The sequence below is a fragment of the Nesoenas mayeri genome (genome assembly GCF_963082525.1).
Source record: "Nesoenas mayeri genome assembly, chromosome: 19".
NCBI lineage: Eukaryota > Metazoa > Chordata > Aves > Columbiformes > Columbidae > Nesoenas > Nesoenas mayeri.
In genome coordinates, this window is record NC_137568.1 from 11,778,456 (window position 1) to 11,792,362 (window position 13,907).

The window sequence follows — 13,907 nt, forward strand, 5'->3', positions numbered from 1 at the left end:
TTTCCTCCCCAGGGGCAGGGGGTGTCGGGGCTGTCCCCAGCCCGCAGCAGAGCACTGTCCTGTCCCACGGCCATCGCCGCCGAGGAGGGGGAACAAGCGAGGAGTTGAGTCTTCCCCGGTGCCACCCATTGCAGCACCGGAGCATTCGGCCCCGTGTCCAACAACCGCAAACGAGAACCAGACCCCTTGGCTCAGCTGCCCGCCTTTTATACTCTGATCTCGTCGTCATCTTCATCAGCAAATGAAAACTCCTTGTCGGGGCGTTTCAGGGGTCCCCCCCGCTGGCCCGGTGGCCCGGGGACAGGGCTGCGCTGCTCCGGCCCGGAGGGGCAGCCGGACACCGAACTGCTGTCCCTGGGGCAGCGGCCGCCGGCACCGCGGGATGGGCTCTGGCTCAGCAGGGCTGCCGCCGCGGAACCAGGCAGGGCGGCCTCCTCCTCCTCCTCGCGGCTCTGATCCAGCTCGGGGTCTTCGTCCTGCTCCCACTGCTCCTTATCCATGATGCTCAGCACGTCCCCGAGCATGGAGGGCCCCAGGTCGATGTGGAAGGACATGATGGACTCAGCGTGCTTCATGCCCGCCCCGCTCTTGGCCACCATGATGGGCAGCTCCGTGATGTCCCCGAAGTCACGCTCGTCCAAGCCGGGGCTCAGTGGCCCAGCAGCCGCCCCGTTCGGGTGCTGCTGCTCTTCGGGACTCCCCTCCTCGGGCAGCTTCTTCACCGGGCTGGAGGAGAGGCTCTTGGGCAGCTGCCCCGCGCTCCTGTCCACCTCCTTCTCGTTGAGCTGCGGCAGGGACACGGCGTTCTTCACGAACAGAGCCGAGTCCCGCAGCGACCCCAGCATGTCCTGCCGGTCACCCCGCGTCACCGACTGCGAGCGCTTGCTGCTGCGGAAGCGGCGGGAGAGCAGGCTGGGTTTGGAGGCGCCGGGCTCCTCGCACACCTCCGGCTCCCCTGCCTTGCTGGTGAGGAAGGACGTGTCCCCAAAGGCGTCCCCCGCCCGCCCCACGTGCATGGTGTGGCGGAAGTCCCCCAAGGGCGCGCTGATCATCTCGGCCGTCAGGTCGGCCCGCGAGCGCCGCTTGGAGTGGGCAGAGTTGGAGACGAGCTGCTTGAGGATCGGCATGGCTGCGGCCAGGAGCGGCTGCGCCGGGGCTGCTGAGACGGAGCTGGGCGTCCCACGGGGCCGGTCGGGGCTCACACCTGCTGCCCTGCGCTGGGCTGACACCGGCGTCACAGACGGGTCACTCCTAGGGGACGGGAGAGAGGGACACGGTCAGGTTTTGAGGACACGGCCCTGCCAACGCCAGCCCTCATCCCACCAGGCTGGTGACCCCTGTGCCCAGCAGCTGCTCCACCGCCCCAGGAACCGCTGCCACGCAGAACATCACTCCGCAGGGACGGGTCCCCAGGCACCCTGAGCTCCCACACACCCTAAACAAGCAGGTCCCAGACCCCATCCATGGGGCAGACGCACAGAAAGGACTGCAGGAGAAAGACCTGCCCATGGGGGCATTGCAGGACAGTTCCAACCCTGTGCCCCATGCGAATGGGCACCGTTTGCACCCACTGTCCCCTCCCCGTGCAGCCCCAGCTCACTGACGTGGGGCACGGCAGCGCTGGAGCCTCCGGGAGCCGCACGCCCAGAAGATGCCTGGAGTTTTAGGTTTTTTTAATTGGCAGAAAGCAGGGAGGAGCGGACGCCAGGAGGAATTGGAAGCAGACGGCAGGAAGTGTGCGAGGAGGGCGCAGAGCCCCGGGAGGCACTGCCGGCCCGGCGGTGGGATGGGGGGGGCTGGGATGGGGCCGGGCAGCACCCGCAGGGACCTCTTCCCACCTGGTTGGATGGGGACACAGCCTCGCTGCCACCCTCGGGCACCCCAAAGCTGTTTGCGCTGCTCCTCGCTGTACCGCGGTGCTGAGCCCGTGTGTGGCCGTGCCCACCCGCCCCGGCCACCTCACTGTCACCGCTGTGACTCAGGGGCAGCAGAGATGACGAGGGCCCTGGCTGACTGGGACGTGGAGAGGCACGTTCCTCCTTCCCACAGCCACCTCGGTGCCACCAGCCGACCTGTCCAGCCCAGCGCCCGTGGTCACAGCGGAGGGGACAAGGACAGCGACCACGTCACCGCATCCTGCACTTCCTCGGCGCCAGGCAGCCCCAGGTGGTCCCGGGAGAGGCTGCCGGGAGGAAGGGTTTGCAGCCGCCCTCTTCCTCCCTTTGGGCACAGCCGGTGACACTGTGACAGCCACGGGAAAGAGACCGACATCTCGCCTGGGGGCGGGGGCCATGTCCCCCCCCGTTGCCCACTCAGCCGCAGGGTGCACTGAACAGCTCCGCAGTGTCACCTGGAAGAGAGTCCCAGCCCCACAGCCTGCGGCCCCAGCACAACCCAGTGCTGTCCCTGCCCAGCCGGACAGCGCAGGGGCCACAGCATCTGCCCCAGAGCTCCCAGCACAGCACAGCTCCTGCCCCATCCCTTCCCAAACCTGCGACACCCACCCATGCCCCACCAGGGCAGCACGGCCTCAGGCTGCGGCCAGGCTGGTTCTGTGCAGGCAGGACGGACTCTGACCCCACACGGGTGCAAAGTTCTGGTTCCCTCCCATGCACGGCTCCCGTATGGAGCTGGTGTTCCCCGTGGCACGGCGACGACAGCACATGGCGGCGCTCCCCGTCCATCCCCAGCAGGATCCCACCACCCCTGGCCCTGAGCCCTCCTGGACAGAGCCCCCAGTTTATATCCAGCAGCTGAGGGAAGAGGCAGAGCAGCCGCACAACCTTCTCTGCACCCTCAAACTAGGAGACAAGTGGAGCCCCCCCCTCCTCGCCCCAGCGGAACGCAGACGAGCGGCTCGCGGCAGCCCCGCTCCCCTTGGCAGGGCGTCCCGCACGCCCAGCTGAGCCTCCGCGTGTGCGTGGCACAGACACCCTCCCCTCGCCCGCTCTCCTGGGCCGGCATTCCTCCAGCCCTCGCTTTTACATAAAACAAACACTCCCAGCGAGCTCCCCAGCTGGGCCAGGCAACCATGCTGCTGATTTAGGCCATCTGGGGACTGTCCCTCCCTTGTATTTAGATTTCAGGGCCAAGTTCAGCATTTGTGAGATACTTTGCAAGCGGCGGCGAAGGGGCCACCAGGAGGTTGGAGCGTTACCAGCGTGCCGCGGCAGCCTCCCCGGCCAGCGGCTCTCCATCGCCATCACAGCCCCCAAACAAGCTGCCGTGTCCCCCCTTTGATGCTCCTGCCCACAGAGCCTTTTCGTAGCAGCCAAAGTCTGCCCAATCTCCCGGTGCTCTGCTCCCAGCTCACCCCAAGAGGTGCCGGCAGCGCGGCGGACGCTGCTGCCCGCACAGCCCGGCTGCCGGCCCCGTCCTGCCCGCAGGGCGCGGGACACAGAGCCCTTTTCTCCTCCTTTCGCTCGGGGAGAGCGGATCCTGTGACATTCCCACTGCCGGCGCTTTCACAGAGGAAACCAGGCCAGGGTGGCTTTGCCACCGGCACCTCTCCAGCTGCCTACCAGGGGAAGCGGCTGGGTAACCCGAGAGCCGCGGCGGGCAGCGCTGCCCGCCCTGGCGCAGCCAGCTCCGGGCACGTCCAAGTTCCAGCAGAGCTTCGGGGAAAGGGGAGGGGATGGGACCTGCGAGCGTGGGTCAAGGACGAGAGGGATCAAGTGAACCGACAGACCATGCACTGCTTCTCACCTGCCCTCTCAGCCCTTTGGGACCACGAGCTGAGAAGCCTCAGGTCCCTGGGGACACGACTCTCCCTGCGAATGGGTGGCTGTGGAACAGCGGGGTCCTGCAGCCAGTGTGGAACGTGGACAGCCCCGGTTGGGTGCTGGGACTGTGTGCCCCGATGGTGCAGGCTTCCCACAAAGACTCCCCACCCTTCCCATCTCATCCCACCCAGCACCAGTCACCCACAGGGTCCGGTAGCTTAAAGAAAGAGCCCAGTGCATGGTGCACATGAGGGAAAGGCCGATTCCAGCCACGCTCCCACGCATCCTGCCCCTGGCTCGTCCCGCTCAGGGGCTGGGAGAGCCAAACCCACGGAGGGGAAAGCATCCCAGCCAGCCCGGCCGGCTCCAAACGAGCCTCCCCAGCTTTGCTGTGCAGATGCCCCAGGCAGCAGCCTCCAGCCCAGAGATCAGAGGATGCTCTTCCCAGCCAGCCAGGCGCTGGGGCAGGGGCTGCGCTGGACCGGTTGGACACCCCCATGTCACCTGGGGTCAGGTAGAACCCACACTCTGGGCAGGGAGGACACAGCAGCTGCTCAGCCCCACTTTCTGGTACAGAGCTCCTGGGGATCCGGCTCAGGAGGCCCTTTGATGTTGGTGCCTGGCAGACAGCTGATGGAGACAGGGCACGGAGCACACCCTGACACCGCCAGCCCCGGGAGGGGACCAGCCCCGGTCACACCGGGCTCTCCGGTGACTCTTCCCAAGGCCTGGGGGCAGCCAGCCCTGTTAGTGCGGCAGCCCAGGCGCCCCGGTGATCGTCTCCTCCCCAGTGGGTGACAGGTCTGGTCCTGTCCCTGGCACCAGGACACTGCTGCAGCTCAGCCAGGGGATGCACACAGCAGCCCCAGCAGCGCCTCTGGAAGCTGAAAGGCAACCGGCAGTGAGCACCAGAGCTGGGGATGGTGAGATAGCTCGCCAGGGCAGGAGGTGAAGCTCAGCTCTTGCCCGGGCTATCGGCACATCGATCAGAGCCAAGCCGAGGAACTTCTGGCACACCAGTGCCAAAAGCAGAGCAGCTCTCCCCAGGGACTGCCGACAACCGGGAGCTAGCCAGAGTTCAGCGAAGAACTATTCGCAGGACACGCCAGAACACGCACAGGACCATAAATCCTCCCGCTACGGGGCCACGAACCAGCCCACGGCTCTCCAGGGCGAGGAGGGGACGTTTCCGGGGGGAAAGGTTATCTCCTCGCTGGCCCCAGCTCTGTCTCTCACAACAACAGGGGCTGGCTGGGGTCCCACAGGATACTGGGGCTAAACAGACCTCCCGACCTCTGCCAGGCTCCAAATTCCTGCGGTTTTGCTGGGGTGGACGGGAAGTAAACAGGCAGCCTTCCCACGGCTTGGCTGCAGCACCCTACCTGCCGGCGGGGCCCAGCACCCCACAGCCGGCCGGCTTGGGGGGCCCGCGGCTGCGCCGGCTGTTTGTGCTCGCGACAAAACCCAGGGAACAAAGGGAGAGACCGCCATGGTCAGCACATCGCTGCCGGCAGCGGGGCTGCCTGCGGGGAACGGCGTGGGGCTGCCGGTGGGGCTGTGGAGGGAGCCCCACAGCACAGGGTGGGGCGGCTGCCCCCGGGGAGGGGGATTCGGGCCAGCCTTGCTCTTCTCCCCACCAGCACCCAAACTCACTGAAACTCCCCGGTGCTAAACCTCAGCTGGATTCGCTCCACGGTCTCCGAGGGAGCTGTGTCCAAAACAGACTTGTTTACTGCGTGCCCAACTAGGGAGAAAGCCCCATCCTGGGGCGCAGAGACCTGCGCTCCCCTCGCTGCCTCAGTTTCTCCCCCGGACAGCTAACGATCTCAGCTCCCTCTATAGCAGCCTCCCTAATCTATAGATTCGGCACTTGGAAACATCTATACTTCACACTGCCAGTGCCGGGGTCAACCCAGGGCGGTGCGGGCTGTGTCCAGCTCCCCACGGGCGCCCGCTGCCCACCAGCCCCGGCTCTCCGGGCACCGTCCCGCCCCGGAGCGGGTTCGGGAGCCAGCCCCGTGCCCGGGCTTGCAGAGCCGGCCCGGTCCCCGCTCCCCGGGGCACCCATGGGAGCTGCTGTGTGCTCCCCAGGGACGGCGAGCAGCGCTGGGTGGGACCCGGAGCCCTGTCCGGGCTGCAGAAGGATGAGCTGGAGGGGGATTTCGGGCGGCTCTGACTCAGCACCCGCCCGCGCCCGGCCCCGGCCAGCCCAGGGGTGCTGCTGGACCCGCTCCAGCGCGGGGAGGATCAGCCTTTCCGAGAAGGGCCCCGGGCAGCCACCGCCCCGGCTGCGGCCACCGCCGGCTCCGGGCACCGGGAAGCCCCCGCCGGGCTCGGGGGCGCGGGGAGCCGCGGGGAGCCGCGGGCGAGCGGCCGCCGATAGCCGGGGCGGGGTGAGCCAGGCCGGTGCCTCACACCGGGCAAACACGGCTCCGCATCCTGTTAACCCCTTCGCCCACCCGCGCCGCGGACCGGCCCCAGGCCCCGGGGTGGCGGAGGGGTCGGAGAGGGAATCGCCACCGCCCGCAGCCCGTTACCGGAGCGGAGCTCGGGGCAGCCCCGGGGACCCCGCCCGCCGCTGGACAATAGCCGAGCCGGGGCCCGGCTGCCTCCCCCCGCGCCGAGACGAACCGAACCGAGCCAAGCCAAGCCGGCCCGGACTGAACCGAGCCGAACCGGGCTGAATCGACCCCCCCCCGTGCCCCGGAGCCCCCGTACCTGCGCGCCCGGGCCCCGCTGCCGGGCCATGGCCGAGCCGAGCGGGAGCGAACCCGCCCCCCCCTGCAGCCGCGGCGGGCATGATGTCATCGCCCCGCCCGAGCCAATGGCGCGGCGCCACGTCACGGGGCAGTCCCACGCCCTCCATTCAAACCCGAGTGGGGCGGGGGGGGTGACCCTTGTCCCGGGCGCGGCTCCGCCCGTGGGGGGGTCCCGCGGTGGATTAGGGGGTGTCCCCCCGAGTAGGACCACGAGTAAGGTCCCCGGCCCCTCCATGGGCGTGGTGCGGAGGGTCCGCTGAGGTGGAGGGTTCCGGATCCGTTCACTCCTGGGGGTCCCAAGTGGGGTCCCAGCGGGCAGAGCAGGGGCTGGCTGCACCCCGGCAGACCGGCCGGCGCTGGGGAGGTGGGCGTGACCGACTCTAATTAATTAAGGGGAACGAAGAACAAACTGAGCCGCCATGAGGAGGTGTGTTCAGGCACGGGGTAGCACCCGCCTCCCCATTCCACTCATGACCGTGACACCAGCACCCACACTCGCTCTCCATCGTCCCCCAGCTCTCAGTTCCCGGCCAGCCCTGCTGCCCCGTCCTCCTAGGGGGGTCGCAGGGCCCCTCCAGGCCGTGGGGCAGTTGGGTGGTCCGTGGCCAGGACACAACAACGGGGACACCATGGCCACCCTGGCGATGCTGAAAGGGAGAGTGCAGGGCTGCACAGCCGAGGATTAAGGCGAGACCTTTGTGGGAGAAAAGGGGCGGGAGAGATGAGATTATCCCGAATCTGCCTAATGCAGCGTTTCTTGCATATTCCGTAGCGTCTGGCGGCTCTGCAGAGGGGGCCAGGCTGGGGCGTAGGTGGTGGTGGTGGGTCCCGGGATGTCCCAGCCATGCCACCCTGGGGGCTCGACAATGCTGCAGGGAGCTGAACATTTCCCATGTTATCAGAGCAAGAAGCTCCATTCCCTGGGCTCAGCGGCACTGACTGGATGGAGCTGGGTCTGGGCAGCACTGGACACTTCGATGGCTCAGCTGGCGCAGATGCTTCCATCAGTTGGAAGGGCAGGAGGCTGCTTGCGGCATAACCACAGAGCCGGCGCTCCTGCAGGCCGCAGGGCGAGTGTGGCACAGCAACAATGCCGGGGTTGGCGCAGGGTAGAAGCTCTGCCAGGCTGAGCACCGTGGCCAAACCACCCAGGGCACAGCCTCTGCCCGCAGGCAGGGTGTCCGGCATCGCCCGCCTCCACCGGTGCCGGCAGTCTGCTTCCCAGGCCGTGCTGCTTCCTCGCCTCGCACCAGGGCCATTTTCATAGCTGGTTTGTTTGGCGATTTTATTTCCCTTGCTTTCCATACGAGGAAACTGAGGCAAAGCCCCAAGCCCACAGTTGAGCAGTGGTCCCCTAGAAGCCACCGCTGGATGCGACACTGGTTTGTTACTGGGTGAGGAAGAGGAGGAAGGTTTGCCAGAGCCCCCACCAGCAGCTCGCGTGGGGCCAGCGTGTCACTCGGAGGCCGGTGCGGTGCTGCTCGCCTCACCTGACGCCGTCACGGGAGCACGGCGCTGGCTGAGACAGCGCAGTCAGGAGGGATTAACATCAGTCGGCGTGTGGGAGCTGCTGGGGAAGCTCCCGCGGGCTGGCCTGGCGCCGGCTGGAAGAGAAGCACCCACTCAACTTGAAAAACTGCCTGGGAGAGATGGGCCCCCTCCTGTCCCCTCCAGCGCAGCTCGGGCCACGCAGAGCCCCGGGGTGGACGGCGGCGTGGTCGGGGCGCTGGGAGGCTCAGGAGCACGGAGCGGGGTGGCCATGTCGCTCCCACCCCTCCTGAACCCGTTGCTGGTTCCTTTTGCTGCTTCTCAGCAGCTTTTGAATGTGGAGAATAAAAAAAAAAAAAAAAGAAAGAAAGAAAAAAGAAAAGGGTTGAAAAGCACTTTGAAAAGCAGGGCAGGGAGAAGCGCCCAAGTTTCCCGGCAGCCCCGTCCCCTCCTCCTGCCGCCAGCGCCTGCCAGCTTTGTCTGCTGACGCTGCTGCGGCCACGCAGGAGATGCTGCCGAGCGAGGCGGGGGCTTTCCCCCAGCCCCAGCGCTGCAGCAGGGTCTGGGATTGCATCCAGACACCCCAGGGGGCCAGCAGTGGGGCATTGCCCCCACCGCCCCCCTACATTCCCTGAGCTCCGAGGCCCAGTGCTGGCTGCTGCCAGAAACATCCCCGAAAGCCCAGCTAACCCCTGGACACCAACTCACTCCCACAGATGTGGGGTTTCACCCCCTCCTCATGCCCTTCATCCAGAGGTGAGTAGTTGCCCAGCTCACCCCGGCAGGACTGTGCCACCCGCTTGCTGCTGGCACCTCAGCACCCTTGGGTGCCTGGGTGAGCGCAGGACACACCATGTGCAGGTTGGAGCCGGCCGTGTGTGAGCTCTCCCTGCAGCCACCTGCCTTTCCCACCCCGAATGCTCCCCTGACCAGCAGCGCTGGGGAACAGGCTCACCCAACCTGCCACCCACCCAGGAACCCATCGCCCACCTGCGGTGTGCCCCAGGGATCCCACCTGAAGTGTGGCTGCTGCGGGGACCCACCGCTGGTGGCACCCATGGAAATCCCCTGTCCTGGCTCAGCTCCAGCGCAAGGACCCCTTTGTTTGGGGTGCTGTGGTGTGAGCTGCACGACGGTGCCAGGCACCCGTGTCTGCAGGACAGGGTGCACCGCTGCAGGTCCGTCCTCTCCGCCGCTCTCCTCTCCGGGAGGGCTCTGCCGGTGCCGGGAGCTCCGCAGCCGGGCACAGAGGCGGCAGGGCCCGCGGCACCCGCGGCTCTGAGGATGCGCTGAGTCCCAGCTGGTCCCGGGGGTGACAGGACAGGCTGTCCCTGTCCCCACACCCCAAGGCAAGGGAAAGGTGGGGACACCTGGCTCTGCCGCAGGAGGTGGCGGGGAATCGGGGAAATTAATCTGGAGGGAAGGGAGAGCCCAGGGCTGCTTCTCCTCCAATGCACACTGAGCGTTTCCCTTTGCTCCGATTGCTCCTTGCTGACCTGATCTCAACCCGGAGAATAAACTCTTGCTACCTGCCTCCTCCGATAGCAACGCTGCTCCAGCCAAATAAATAAAACCCACAGAATTCAGCCCAGGTTTGTAGACTGCAACCCGTTTCTGGCAAATAAACATCTCCCCACCACACCTGTGGCAGCGAGTGGGTACCGCTCCAGTGCTGCCCATGCACCCGGCACGGTCTGGGGGTGCAGCCTCTCCCCCTGCCCCCCTTGGCTCACAAACCATGATAAGTGAGCGCTGCTCTGCCCTTGGGAGAACCCGGCAGGAGCTGGGAGACACGTCAAGGCCAATTCAGTCCCGGGGGGCTGATGGCTGCCGACAGCTCGTCCTGCCTGTCTGCCGCGTGGAACAGCCTGGAGAGCCGGCGGGGCGGGCACGGAGGGGTTTGGGAGAGAGCTGGTTGTGGTAGGAGCACGGTGAAAGCCGAGGAGGGAGAGAGGTGGCTGTGCTTGGCAGAGAGCACAGTGCCTACCCCTGAATCTGTGCTGGGGGGAAACTGAGGCAGCACAGGCAAGCAAGAGCTCCCACTGGTGCCCCTGGCACTCAGCCCGTGTCTGCTGTGCCCACACTGGGCTCTGTGCCCCGTGCGGCTCCCAGACCATCTCCAAAGAGCAGAGGGTGACCCCACCGCTGCGGTGGGATGTGGGATCCGTCACTTCCTCGGGTGCCACATCCATCAGCCGTGGGAAACCACGAGCACAAAGGGCGCGTCCTGGCTTTGTCACCATTGCTGCCACAGGGCACCGGCGGCTCTGGCCACAGCCGCAGCGGCGGTTTCACCTCCTGGCACCGCACCAGCTCCAAACCTGCTGTGGAGGTTGCTGAACCTCTGGCTTCTCCTCCACGGAGCACATGCAGGCTCACAGGACCCACATCCCGCTGTCCCTGCAACAGGGGACAAGTCCAAGGACCACATCAGTGCCCGCTGGGTCGTGGCTGCTCACAGGAGCTGAACCATGCCCTGCGTGGGAGCGGAGCATCCCTCGCACGAGGAGCGGCCCTTGCACATGGCGCATCCCCCGCATGGGGAGCATCCCTCGCACGGGGAACTCACGCATGTTGTTCGACTCCCCAGACCTGCTCTGCCCCACGTTGCTGGCGGCTCTGTGTCCTGGCCCCGGTGACAGGATGATTTCTCTTGCACAAGCCCAGACACCTGGGGCTGCAGTTGGGCTACAAACAAGGGGCAGGATTTGTCCAGTCAAACGCAGACCCCCCATCCGTCCCCGTGCCCATGTCTGCACTCGAGTGGGGTGTCAGGGAGGTGACAGGCACCCCAGGGTGCCACAGTCCCTTTGGCACCAGCTCCAAAGTAGGTCGCATGAGTCACCTGCCAGAAATGCTCCTTGTCCCCACTGGCACTTCTGGCTGTGTCCCCAGTTTCTCCCCATCCCGGCACTGCAGCCTCTGGCACCCTCTGCCTGGCTCCTTCCCCAGTGCCATAGGGTGGACACAAGGCCAGCTGGGGCATCAGGACAGATGGACGCATCCCGCCAGCCCCAGGGTGACAGAGAGGCCAGACGGGCTCATCTCAGGCTGTTTATTGGCATCTCCCTCGGCTCAGCCCGGGCACCGCGGCCCCGCCGGGCTGGTGCCTGGTCACCCATAGGCACTGCAGGGGGTTTGCTGTGCAGAGACCACCCGAATGGCCCCAGAGCCCCCGGGCATCACGGCCCCTGTGCGCCCTTTATGCTCCCAGACCGCTGCACAAAACCCCGTTAAAAAAAACCACCAAACCACCAGCAATGCAGAGGAGCTGCCACGGTCTGAGCCCTCGCCAGATCCCGTGCGATATCAGGGTGCAAAATGAGGGGGGACATCAGCACCACTTGCACCCTGGCAGGGCTCCCCTGATGTTCAGTTCTGGCTTCTGCTGGGGCTGCTGTGCTGGGCCAGGCACTAATGAGGGGAGGAATTAATTGCCCCCTGGGTTCCTGGGGGTCCAGGGTGTGGGTTTCAAGTCCAGAGGTTTTAAGTTCAGCAGAGCTCCTCTTCCCCCCCGCAGTCAGTGGTCTCTGTGTCACCGCTTGTCCCCAGAGCCTGGGGTGCCACAAGCCGGTGGAGGGGCCAGGGTCAAGGGCAAAGTCCGGAGTCCAGAACCCAGAAAGCTTTGGCCAAGAAGAGGAGCTGGTTTTGCTGCGCAGCCCCAGGGAAGGCGCTCGGTGTTCTGCTTCGGCGCTGCCAAGAAAGCAAAACACCCTGAGCCGGGACCGCTGCCCCCGGCACCGCTGCCCCCGGCACCGCTGCCAGCCCCGGGCCCTTCGGCCTCTCTGCTTCCTCCTCCTCTTTTTCTCCTTCTTGCCGCCTTTTTTTTTTTTTCTTAATTTCTTGGGGCTTTTCTCTTTTTTTTCCCTCTCTCTTTTTTTTTTTTTTCTTTTTTTAATATACATTTTTTTCCTCCTGTTTGTTTTCGCTTCTGTTTAAATATCAAACGAAAGAAGAAAAGCCAGCGATGGGGGCCCTGGAGCCGGGAGCCAGGCTGCTGGGCGGGCGGTAGAGGGTCCCGGGCTGGCTGGGGGGGTTGCCGGGGGTCTGGGGGGTGGGAGTCCTGCTGGCTTTGGGACGGAAGAGGCTGCCCTGCTGCGTGGAGGTGCTGTTGGCCAGGGGCGCGTGGTCGGGCTCCCCCGAGTCGCTCTCGGTGTAGCTGTACGCCTGCGCGCGCGAGATGCCCTTCTGCTGCCGCCGCCACGAGTTGTAGTACGTGGGGTCGCTGATGTAGTGGTTGACGAAGGAGTGGGCTTTCTGGTGGCCGGGGTCCACCTCGTACTCGCTGTCACTGCCCTAAGGACAAGATGAGGGGGGTGAGCATGGGTGGGGGGCTCCAAAAATAGGGTGAGCTCTCACAGGCGTGGATCTTTTGGGGATGCTGGTGAGCACATCCCAATGAGACCGCACCACTGGGGTGTTCCTGCCTCTTGCTAAATCAAAATAAAGCCTTATACAAAAGGGTTGCAGGGTCCTGGGGCCCCTCGGGGGGGTCCCCGAGCTGGCGGGGAGGGTGTTTTTGGGAGGCGGGTGCGGGCGGCCCTGCCTCCCCGCTGCCGGTAATCGGATTCAGCTTCCCCCGGCCGCACACAAAGGGCCCATTGAGGCAGTGGGGACGCTGCTCGCGCCAGCTCCAGCTCCCGCTGCTCTTCACAGCTCCGCAAAAGCCACTCGAGCCCCGCGCGGGCACAGGGGAGCGGAGCCGGCAGCCACCGCGCCAAGGCAAAGAAACAGCCGGTGCCGGCAGCCACGGGGGGACCCCTGGGGCTGCTCCCCCTCCAACCTGGGGACAGTCATGGGGACCCCGGGGAGCTTTCCCCGGGCTTCAGCCTCAGCTTTTCAGATCCTGCCCAGCATTGGTCCCAGTGACGATGCCCCATGGCCTCCCGGGGCCGCCTGCCCGCGGCCGAGCTCCTGCGCGGCCACAGCTGCCCGCTCCTCCGGGAGGACACAAAGCTTCCATTTTGCAGGGTTGGCAGAGCCGTGGCCGTTGCCACCAGCGACCGGGCAGCAGGACAGTCCCCAACTCCGCTGCCCTCCTGTCCCCTGTCCCCAGCAGCCCCAAGGGCACCCCTGCGGTGCCACAGCCCCAGCACACGGGCCAGGGGCTGCGCCAGCTTCGCTCAGGCTCCATGCCACAAAACTGCGGGGGATGCAGGACCAGCATCGCTTTTCCCAAACGCTCCCCTGGACCCACATCACGGTGGGCAGAGCGTGGGGCCGGGGAGGGCTCCCAGCCCCATCCGTCCTGCGTCCCCTGCCCCACATCCCTGACCCCTCCTGCAGCCCCAGGCGGTCACCTGCGAGTCGGAGACCTCGGAGGGTTTCTCCGTCAGGCTGCTGCTCTCGGCGGGGATCAGGTCGTTGTACTTGGTCACGTCCTCGTCTGAGTAGTGGAGGCTGCCGGGGCTGGGCCGCGGTGGGGACCTTGGGGAGAAGCAGGTGCTCAGTGTGGGTCCCCCCTCAGGGCTGTCACATGGCGATAAGCCCAGCCAGACCCCAGGGCCCCCCCAGGCTGTGCCAAGCACTCCCCAGGGCGGTCCATGAGCTCTCAGGGATCCCCAGCTGTTTGGCATCCCGGCACATCAGGGCTGGTGCGGTGGCTGCAGCTCACGGGAGGGGGGGCACTGGGCAGAACCGGGTCACTCCCCCAGTGCCAGCCCCTCACCAGCCCCATGCCCACCCCACAACGAGTGCACGATAGAGTGATGGGCACAACCTCCAAAAAGCTCCCCCCGGCCCGGGGAGAGGGCTGTGGCGGGGGATCTGTACCGGGTGTAGATGCCATTTTTCCGGCAGAAGGAGTTCTTGACGGAGAGGCGCCGGTTGTTGAGCTCCAGGGCAGGGAAGCTGCTCTCATCCAGACTCACCATCTCGCCGTGGCTCAGGGCAGTCGCCTTGGAGCCGTTCCCTGTGGGACGGGATGCTCAGCCTCCCC

The 13,907-nt window shown here is 66.1% G+C and overlaps 2 protein-coding genes across 2 annotated transcripts in view; both read right to left on the reverse strand.

Moving 5' to 3' along the window:
• Window positions 1–206: 206 nt before the first annotated feature.
• On the reverse strand, window positions 207–6,492 carry CDC42EP4 (CDC42 effector protein 4; the record flags this gene model as incomplete). The annotated part of the gene is made up of 2 exons (XM_080356520.1): window positions 6,441–6,492; window positions 207–1,251 (listed from the first exon to the last, which is right to left on the reverse strand). Exon 2 carries the CDS (start codon window positions 1,125–1,127, stop codon window positions 207–209), a length of 921 nt encoding a protein of 306 aa, XP_080212646.1. The 5' UTR covers window positions 1,128–1,251; window positions 6,441–6,492.
• Window positions 6,493–11,404: 4,912 nt separating this feature from the next.
• SDK2 (sidekick cell adhesion molecule 2) overlaps window positions 11,405–13,907 on the reverse strand; it is a gene marked incomplete at its 5' end in the record, with an annotated part of 42,653 nt that continues 40,150 nt past the window's right edge. Inside the window, 3 exons of the mRNA XM_080356564.1 lie at window positions 11,405–12,265; window positions 13,270–13,396; window positions 13,742–13,880. Coding sequence (XP_080212690.1) covers window positions 11,912–12,265; window positions 13,270–13,396; window positions 13,742–13,880 — 620 coding nt within the window. The 3' untranslated portion in view covers window positions 11,405–11,911. The remainder of the gene's footprint in view (window positions 12,266–13,269; window positions 13,397–13,741; window positions 13,881–13,907) is intronic.